Source organism: Salvia splendens, chromosome 7, assembly GCF_004379255.2.
Source record: "Salvia splendens isolate huo1 chromosome 7, SspV2, whole genome shotgun sequence".
Classification (NCBI taxonomy): Eukaryota; Viridiplantae; Streptophyta; class Magnoliopsida; order Lamiales; family Lamiaceae; genus Salvia; species Salvia splendens.
In genome coordinates this window covers 35,923,248-35,932,230 of record NC_056038.1, presented here as the reverse complement: position 1 = coordinate 35,932,230, position 8,983 = coordinate 35,923,248, and the positions used below count along the sequence as shown (strand labels likewise).

The 8,983-nt window shown below is 37.6% G+C and overlaps 3 protein-coding genes and 1 long non-coding RNA gene across 4 annotated transcripts; 2 read left to right on the top strand and 2 right to left on the bottom strand.

Annotated features, from left to right (window-relative positions):
- The first annotated feature begins 253 nt into the window (after positions 1-253).
- LOC121811215 (pentatricopeptide repeat-containing protein At1g11900-like) lies at positions 254-2,395 on the top strand. Its single transcript, XM_042212027.1, has 2 exons — positions 254-1,709; positions 1,873-2,395. The coding sequence occupies exon 1, from the start codon at positions 561-563 to the stop codon at positions 1,596-1,598; it is 1,038 nt and encodes a 345-aa protein (XP_042067961.1). The 5' UTR covers positions 254-560; the 3' UTR covers positions 1,599-1,709; positions 1,873-2,395.
- A 284-nt stretch (positions 2,396-2,679) lies between these two features.
- LOC121811214 (external alternative NAD(P)H-ubiquinone oxidoreductase B4, mitochondrial-like) lies at positions 2,680-6,192 on the bottom strand. Its single transcript, XM_042212026.1, has 10 exons — positions 6,046-6,192; positions 4,975-5,251; positions 4,679-4,885; positions 4,334-4,584; positions 4,028-4,247; positions 3,828-3,932; positions 3,489-3,746; positions 3,282-3,403; positions 3,019-3,138; positions 2,680-2,916 (listed from the first exon to the last, which is right to left on the bottom strand). The coding sequence occupies exons 1-10, from the start codon at positions 6,132-6,134 to the stop codon at positions 2,829-2,831; spliced, it is 1,737 nt and encodes a 578-aa protein (XP_042067960.1). The 5' UTR covers positions 6,135-6,192; the 3' UTR covers positions 2,680-2,828.
- On the top strand, positions 3,611-4,982 carry LOC121811216. Its single transcript, XR_006052515.1, has 4 exons — positions 3,611-3,749; positions 4,000-4,104; positions 4,342-4,753; positions 4,896-4,982. It is a non-coding gene; the product is annotated as an uncharacterized LOC121811216 (long non-coding RNA).
- Positions 6,193-7,420: 1,228 nt separating the features above from the next.
- Positions 7,421-8,916, bottom strand: LOC121810816 (uncharacterized protein At4g15970-like). The gene is made up of 4 exons (XM_042211540.1): positions 8,671-8,916; positions 8,088-8,453; positions 7,552-7,974; positions 7,421-7,435 (listed from the first exon to the last, which is right to left on the bottom strand). The coding sequence occupies exons 1-4, from the start codon at positions 8,914-8,916 to the stop codon at positions 7,421-7,423; spliced, it is 1,050 nt and encodes a 349-aa protein (XP_042067474.1).
- Positions 8,917-8,983: the final 67 nt, after the last annotated feature.

Here is an 8,983-nt window from a genome sequence, read left to right as displayed (position 1 = left end):
CCCACTGACGTGCCGGCGAGTGGGCGTTACGCCGCACGCCAGAGCTCGCCACGTGGCGAGACAACCAGCCACCCCTCTCCCCCCCGGGCTACGTGACGAGACGGAGCATCTGCATCGGCGTCTCGATGCGGATGCTCTAAGTGAGCTACACCAACTTCCATAAATTAAAATTTAAAATTTAATTTCTAAAATAATCTTAAACCCATTTAAATAAAAAGAAGAAAATAATCTTAAACCCTGCCATTTTATTGCCGCCAATGCCACCAGAGCAGCCGCCGCCACCACCGCGTCGGCGCCACCGGGAAAATGGAAATCGGCACCGATAATTATGAGAGTGCGCCTTTACCAAAAGGAACAGTTTATCTAGTCGCCTCCTAACAACGGGAATTCGAAAACGATGCCGTTTCCCGTCTCCATACTCTCCAGCTGCGCACAGCGCCGGAGAAGCGAATGCCGCCATTATTAGGTTCCAATTCTTCCAATTTGTTAATAATCACGATATTGATTTCTACGCATCGATTTTGCTGATTTTTTTTTTTTTGCTGATTGAGCCTGGATTAATGGCCGTGTTTTTGGTGAAAAGCGTTACTAAAAATATCCTAATTAGAGTATCTAGGGTTTCTTCATCATCTGTTTTGAGTAATTCAGTAGGAAATCGGGTGTTATCTACTCAAATTTCCCATGAGATCCTGAATCGAATACTTGCTGCTGGGGAGGACTCTTCCTCTTCTTCTTCTAGGGAAGAACTTTGTGTAGGTCATATTAGGAAGCTATGTGCAGCTGGAAATTTCACGGTTGCAGCTAGGATACCACGGATTTTACGCGATAAGCATATTTTTATTGGCCCTAGTGTGTACAATTACATTCTAGAAGTTGCAGAGGGTAAAAATGATATTGATATGCTCTCTCATGTTTTCAAGGATCTTCTCGTTTCTTGTGGTTCCGTGGGATTGGATTCGTATCTTGTTGTTGCTAGAGGTTTTCGGAAGCAAAATAGTCGTGCTATGTTATTGGATTTTGTCAGAGAACTCTGCGAAATGGATTTACCGAGGATGGATATAGTTTTGAATAGATTTATTTATGCGTTGGGTAAATGTGGGCATCCTGATGGTGCCCTGTTAGTGTTTGAAGATATGAAGGGTTCGGGATGTAGACCAGACTTGGTTACATACAATACAGTTTTGGCAATTTTTGGTCGTTTGGGGCGAGTTGATGACATGCTGTGTGTATTTGCTTCTATGAGAGAGATTGGTCTTGCTCCAGATATTTTCACGTATAATACTATATTAAACAGCTTGCGCAAGATGGGAAGGTTAGATTTGTGCATCGTGCATTTCAGGGAAATGACTGAGAGAGGAATTCAACCAGATCTTATGACTTTCAAAGCTTTGATCGAGAGCTTAGGTAGATCAGGGAACATTGAAGAAGCGCTGGAAATATTTGAGGAGATAAAATCTAGGCAAATCCGTCCTTCAGTTCCTATTTACCGTGCACTGATATTTAGTTTAAAGAAGATGGGAAAGATGGAGTTGGCATTAAAATTCTCGAATGAGATGAATGATCTCATCCGAGGTTCTGCTGTTCCAAGAGGATCCTGATATAGAACAAATGATTTGAGTCGAGCACTTTTTGGTCAAATAGCGATAAATTCGCTATCTTGGTTTTGTGCTAAGGCCTCATCATTCTGCATCCACAAAGAACATCCTCAGGTAATGTAATGAATGATGATATCCTTTTGAATCTATGGTTTCAGTTTATGCTCCTTTTATAAGAGCTGAGTATGCTCCTTTTATAAGAGCTGAGCAAATTTTATTCAGCAATAAGAAGATATCGACTATCACACTAAAATTAGTTTTCTCTGTAATTGGGCAGGTTGGGCAAATCAATGATGCTTTTATTTTCACTGGTTGAGTTTGACCCTTGAGAATAATCTGCAGCCGAGCCAAGTTCATGAAGGGAAGTACTCAGGCGAAATATGAATAGCTTTGTCACGACTGGCTCTATTTGTGATGCAGTTCTTATTCAAGGGTCTCTGAGATTATGGGATTCATGGATTTTACCTCACGCACTTTTCTAGAAACGCATTCAATGACTTCACACCCTGCAAGCTTTACTAGAAACAATATAATGCTGGGAATTTCTCTGGATCACACTCGTTGCTTTGAAGATTAGATCAAACAATACCAATGCTAAATTTTGCAGTCTGCTCATGTTTATCATTTCAGGATACATCTCATATTGCTTGTTGTAGACTTAGAATACAGAAATTATACAGTACTTCAGCTTGTGTAGCCTTTGTTTGAGTTCATTTATTAGATAGCATCACTTTTGTGGAGCTAACCTGTGAATATTTGTTTTTGCTTCCTAATAGAATTTATCATTACTTGCTGTTGAATTATGTTTTTCTTTTAGATGTTTTATAATTTATTTGTATAGTTTAGTTTACATCTTTGTCATTTCAAAGTCATTCAAGCTGCAGAAGTGAAGAGAATATAATAACTTAAGATTTTTCACCTGAAAAAGATGTATGGTAACATAAGAAATTAGATCCACTCCTTCATTCCACTTGGGAATTTTGGAAACTCTCACTTCATGAAATTAATAGGAACAAAACTGCTGTATATTTAGATCTCTATGGCCATGAAAATAATAGGAACAAAAATGGAGTATACTTAGATCTCTATGGCCAACTCACTATGGTTCTTATTAGATATCATTAATAAATCTCTGTAGAAATGTGTAAGCAAAAATGTTTCTATAGCCAAATCTCGAAGCTAAAGACATGGTTGTATTTTCCTCATCGCTGAATGCATAGAGCTCAGCTCATTTCATATTTTACTTGAGTCTCTTCCGAATATGAAACGCCTTGCCCAGTCTGAGATCACCAGCACTCTTGTGCGCCAGCTGACTAACTTGCTGCAGACACAGATATAAGGAGCAACACACACGTGGAGGTGAGTAGACAATACGGGTATAGATTGTTTTGCAATCTTTTGTTGTGCTTATGCAGATTGTTACCTGGCATAGACTGAGTACCAGAGCCATTGTGTGCTGTGACCTATCGAAACCCAGTCGCCAGGAAGTTGTGCTGCAGTTTGTTCTCCACCCAACGGGGCGAACTGCCCTAGATGTTTGTACCTTGCAATTATACATTCACCACAAGGTAAGTGATCCCCAGTGTAGCATGATCCTATGGTTAAACAATCTGTTTTCTGAACGATGCATTCATTTTCTGAAGTACGATGTTGGCAATAAATATGAACCTATGTTCCTAGATCTACCTGAATGCCTTGAAGCGATGCCTTCCTGATCCCCGGAACCTCAACGGGCCTTCAGGATTCTTCTCGCAATCGTCCATCCGGTTGAAACAATCAGCAAGATAAGTACCTTGTTGAGCAGCAACCTACAATAAGGAAACCTTTTATTTGTCAAGTTCATTACATGAGATGTGCACCATTTATACGCAAAATTATAGTCTCTCTTTTAACCTGTGCTGTTGCAGGAAGATTTTTCATCTGTGCATCCACTGCAGAGAGTGCTAGCTTGAATTTTTCGATGTCCAATTCATCTTCCCCTTGAGCATTCTTGAGAAGTTGAAGGAAGTTCTTAACCTGCTGCTTCTTCAAATGGATTACCACTTGGGGATACCTTTCAGTTATGTCGTTGATCACCTCGTTGAAGTCGTCAGCCTTGAGTTTACCTGTGTTGTTCTTGTCTGCCTTGCTGAAGATGGCTGCAATGTCTTCCTGGTAATTCGTCAAACCATTTATGACATCAGACCGAATAAAGATTCATAGATTGCTTGAATTGTTCGAAAAATGACATACCATGACTTTGCGTTGATCAATAGTGGCACAATCACCTAGAGCGTAGATGTCTTCACATCCTTCCACCCTTAGCCATTCATCAGTTGCTAACACTCTCCTGTTGGTCTGTTTTCAAGAGACATTAGTTGGTATTAATATTAAATGAAAGCTGCATGAATTCCTTCTGCTGCAGATATAACTCGATGACAGAGAGCACGAACCTGTCCAATCTGCTTCATGAAATCCATCACAACAGGCCGAGTTCCAATACCAGTCGACCAGACAACCATCCCATACGGTATAGACACATTTTGCCCTGTAGCTCTCTCTTTCGTGCATATCTCTTTGTCCGTCACCTTTGTAACCATCGAGCCAACTTTCAAGTCAAGTCCATCCCTCCTGAATTTATCTTCAGCAAATTGTGTAATCCTTTTGTCAAACCTACAAGCAATCAAGAAAAAATCACTTTAAGAACACAAATCATTGCATAAATTTATAGTACTTGTTTGAATTTGAAGCCTCCTCACATGTTCAGAATGTGGTCTCCAGCCTCGAGAAGAGTGATTGTAACGTAGCTCTTAAGATACGGGTATAGCTTTGCCAAATCCTCAATGACAAAGTCATGAAGCTCAGCAGCAAACTCCACCCCCGTTGGGCCTCCTCCGACCACCACAAAATGCAGAATCCGCTTCCTCTCCTCTTCACTTATGTTCGGTAAGCTTGCCTTCTCAAAACAGTCTATAACTGTTTTCCTTATCTTCTGTGCATCTTCTATCTCCTGCAGAATGTTCACATTTCGTATGCATTGAGGAGATAATTATACATCCCGTTAAACAAATAGGACGTCTAGAAAACCTTGATATACACGTTACCTTTAGAAAGTGCGTATGCTCAACAACACCAGGGGTGTTAAACGTGTTGGAACGAGCTCCCATGGCTATCACTAGGTAATCGTAATCTACTGTGAAATCTTCACTCCCTCCTACATTGTTCTGCTGTGTAGATTTGCAATGCACCTTCTTGTTTTTCGTATCGATTTTGTAGCATTCAGCTTCCCTGAACTGAACATCAAACGCTTTCTGCAACCAGGAAACAACATAGAAATACCAGATTCATCAACTCATACGACCTTACGTTGCTCTTTCACACAGGATGATGCTACACTCACCTTTCTGACGATGTTGCGGATTGGCTCGATAATGCTGCGAGCTTCCACGGTGCCATTGGTGACACTCGGCAGCAAAGGAGTGAAGGCGAAGTAGTTTCTTGGAGAGACAATCTCAACATCAAGAGAAGGGTCTTTCAAGCCTTTGAGAAAGCTAGTGCCAGCCCAACCAGTTCCCAGCACCACCACCTTCTTCTTCCTGATGTGGGCCCCTCCAGCGGCGTCGGCATACGCAGTTCTTGCCGGATTGTTGTTTGCGAATGCCAATAGCCCTCCACCACTGCACAAGCATTCTTCATATCAGTAAAAAGAGAAGTTTTACATCAAATTTTGACAACACTATTTTTTGTACCTATTTCAACAATATCACAATGCATGTATTGGAATGTCCATGTTTCTATGGCTAATTGCAGAAAAACTATAACATTTGGTCAAATTCTGGGAAAAAATCAAGTTATCTGTGCATAATATATTGTTAATGCTTTTCAAAGAAATCCCTACTTCATTGTTAGGCATTTTTAAACTTCATAGTTTTTTCGGCAATTTAACCTTAATTCTATATCTCAACTTTCAAAATATATTTGCCTTTCATTTAAATAAAAAAGGACAAACAATGATGTATTGTATATGTGGCAGTTGGGAAAAATTAAAAGATTCGTGATTTAATTATTTCAGAAACTAATCAGTGATTTAATGGCTATTATCCTGAAAAGTAAACACTCTCTTCACAAACTAAATAATCTATGAACATACAACCCATCTATAAATATTATATACAATTAAATGTATAGGTTAACATCTTCTGTCATTTGGTGCGAGTCAAAATAAATATGTTCCGTTAAAATAAGAAAAGAAAATCACTACCGTTTTGTACATGTGACAAGTTCAAAACACTAAAGATTCATGATTTAATATTTTATTATAAAATTGATCAAACTTCGTTGATTTAATAACTATTAGCTCTAAAACTAAACATCCTAACAAAATCTAAATAGTCTATGAACATACAACCAATCGGAATTAACAAACGCTATAAAAAACCATTAAACAATAAACATAAAAAGAAAAACAAACCTGACAGAAGTAATTACAAGCAAATTATACAGATTTTGGCGGCTGTAATAAGCCTCCGAAGCTTTCTGGTAAAATCTGTAGCCACTCATTGTAATATGAATTTCTTGGAAAACAAGAACAAAGCCCTATTTTTAATGTTCTATACTTTGTGATCAATTGCTATACATATTTATACTCTCTATATTTATAAAATTCTCTTTATACAAAATCTAAGAAGATTTATAATTTTTGTGTGCGAGTCGGTGAAGGAAATTTTTTGAAGTAAAAAAGGAAATTAATTTATTTGTATTTATTCCGATATTAATTATAGAATCGGTGCTTCTCTAATAACTGCTGGAGAATAGGTCCATGCCCTACTGTCAGCCTCAGCAATGCGCAATTTGGGATCTTTGTTTTGTTGTAACAATATTTTTTATATATTATATTAATTTAATTATTTTAAATTCTTGTATTATGTGACATTAAAGTAAATTCAATTACACGACATTGGAAAAGATATGATAGTGATAATTAAAAATGTAACGAGATTCAAAGTACTACCACAAATGATAAATGATATAGGTTGCATTATAAAATGCTAGAAAATAAAAGGGAAAATTAATTACAATTTGATATCGGCTGGAATTTGATTTTTCAAGAAAATGTAATGAACTATACAACTATAATTAAGGCAAATTGCCGGAGAACCATTAAGTTTGATCAATAACGCAACTTTATTAAATCACTGATATAGGCCCTACAATTTTGATATTGTTCACATACATATTTTTTGTTTTATGTCAATATATAGTTCGACACAATTAAAAAAATGTCAAATTTGTAATAATTTGGAGTATTTTTTAAAAGTGTTAAATTGACTATAGATTAACTGAATTTGATGGTTTTCTGGTCATTTGCCTTATTATTAAATAATTTCTATTGGTATCTTAACAAAAATGTCCTAAAATATGCATAGTTACAATTAAATTCATGAAAATATGTGAAAACTGTATCACAAGTTTCCAAATTTTTTATTTTCAATTAATCACATGAAATCACACAGGTAGTCAGAAAATATTTTGAAACTCATTGGAAGTTTGGAACACGAGAGAGTTTATAAATTGGTTCCATAGATTTTGATTGGAGGAATTATTGGCTGATGAGTAGTATATGTTCAAAGAGATAATTTATGCATATGGAAGAGAATATTGTCCCTATATATTAAGATTTTTTAAAGATCATATTAACATAAAATTTAAGGCTCTAACACAAAGATCGTTGGACTCAAATACTAAACCCTATTGCACTTGTGTGGATTCAGTGAATTAATCGATCGTGGAAAAGATCAGTGAATGTAGTCCCTATTTTAAAACACTTTTATCATTTTAATGCAAAATCACTCCTTCCGCCCCTAATTATTTGTCACATATGTGCATCGTTTATCCCAAAAATTTATCACCTTTTATTTTTATCATTTTCAGTAATGAACCTCATATATATTATAAAATTAATATATAAAAGTAGGACATAATTCTTCCAATCCTCCATGTGCATTTGCATATCATGGATCTTGCTCTTCAATTTGGAGCAACAATTAACATGCATCGTCACCACCACATCTAGGTCTTGATCGGCCTCGCACCACCCGCCAAAGTAGGCCATGTCCAAGAGCCGGATATCCACTCCTGTCTCGTTACTAAAGGAGCCGTCAAATATGATCTTTCTCAACACATCTTGCTCATTTACTCCGGGGAAATTCAGCCTTTTGGAATACCAATATTTGTAAAACTGAATGGTTCGAGGGTTGGACTCAACGTAGAACCACCCCGCGTTTGGGAGGTTGGGCCGGCTCCTACTCGAATTGAATAGGTATAAATCGGTCGAAAATTGAATGTCGCTATCTTCGTACAATCTTGAGAATGGATCCCTCAACCATGTTACATCAGCATCCTATTCAATCATAAAATATATCGGTTCATAACTCAATATTAGCTCATAACCTAGTATCAATTGGTCACCAACTCTTAATTGGGATTAATAAATAGTTAAATCAACACATTTACCGAAAATATGAAGTTGTAGCCCAACTTGAGAATAGAACGGAGGAAATCAATTCGTCTCCACATCATCTTCACATAATCTTCGCTCATGAACTTCTTCTCGCCGGAAAAGTCACCGCCCTCCGTCGTTAGGGAATAACAATACGGGTGAAGTCTCACGCAACGATTATAGGCCTCTGGATCAAGAGCCACCACCACCAGATTCTCCAGATATTTTTGAGTCTCATTACCAATTTTCAAACTCTCCAAAAATAAATCGAATATGGAAGATGGCTTCGTCCATGCCACATTCACCGTAGTTATGATCACAGTTTTCCGATCCTTCATCGCCGCCTTCTTTAGTATGAAATCCAGCTCCTTCTCCGGTTTCTTCTCTTTACCGGAAAAAAAAAAAGAATAAAAAAACGATGTTATTATGGCGAAATTCGCTAAGTATTTTATAAAATTACAACTTTGTGAGAGACAGTCACACCCTTAAACAGGACTGTGTCTCTCACAAAGTTGAAATAAAAAAAAACTTTGCCATTTAATCCCAACTATATATTCTACAACTTTTATTGAGCTAGTAGAAAATAAGTTGTGATACATCTTCAGATTTGAAGATGTGAAACGAAGATGACTCGCTTTCCCTCTCTGGAGTTTCTGTCGATATTGGAGACTGCAGAGGGGAATACTGGGATTGGCCGAGTACGATGTACATTAGGCCAATCGACGCCCCTAGCAATACAGCTCTGTAAAGTGTGATGGAGAATTGCGGCGGCGATTGGATCCGGTAAGAAGGGATTTCTACGCGCCGTTTAGTGCTCCCGCCGCCTATTCCTCCGATCCCCATTTTCCTTCTTGATCAGTTTAATTTTGCTCTTAACATATATTTAGGTATAATTTGGAATAAATTTGTT

What these genes read in the sequence shown, in the direction of transcription:
- LOC121811215 (XM_042212027.1), top strand. Translation starts at nt 561, where the DNA reads ATGGCCGTGTTTTTGGTGAAAAGCGTTACTAAAAATATCCTAATTAGA.
- LOC121811214 (XM_042212026.1), bottom strand. Translation starts at nt 6,134, where the DNA reads ATGAGTGGCTACAGATTTTACCAGAAAGCTTCGGAGGCTTATTACAGC. An exon ending in GGAGACCACATTCTGAACAT is followed by an intron (nt 4,248 to 4,333) that starts GTGAGGAGGCTT and finishes GATTGCTTGTAG; the next exon opens with GTTTGACAAAAGGATTACAC. An exon ending in TGGTACTCAGTCTATGCCAG is followed by an intron (nt 2,917 to 3,018) that starts GTAACAATCTGC and finishes CTGTGTCTGCAG; the next exon opens with CAAGTTAGTCAGCTGGCGCA.
- LOC121810816 (XM_042211540.1), bottom strand. Translation starts at nt 8,916, where the DNA reads ATGGGGATCGGAGGAATAGGCGGCGGGAGCACTAAACGGCGCGTAGAA. An exon ending in ACATCTTCAAATCTGAAGAT is followed by an intron (nt 8,454 to 8,670) that starts GTATCACAACTT and finishes GGTAAAGAGAAG; the next exon opens with AAACCGGAGAAGGAGCTGGA. An exon ending in GCTACAACTTCATATTTTCG is followed by an intron (nt 7,975 to 8,087) that starts GTAAATGTGTTG and finishes ATGATTGAATAG; the next exon opens with GATGCTGATGTAACATGGTT.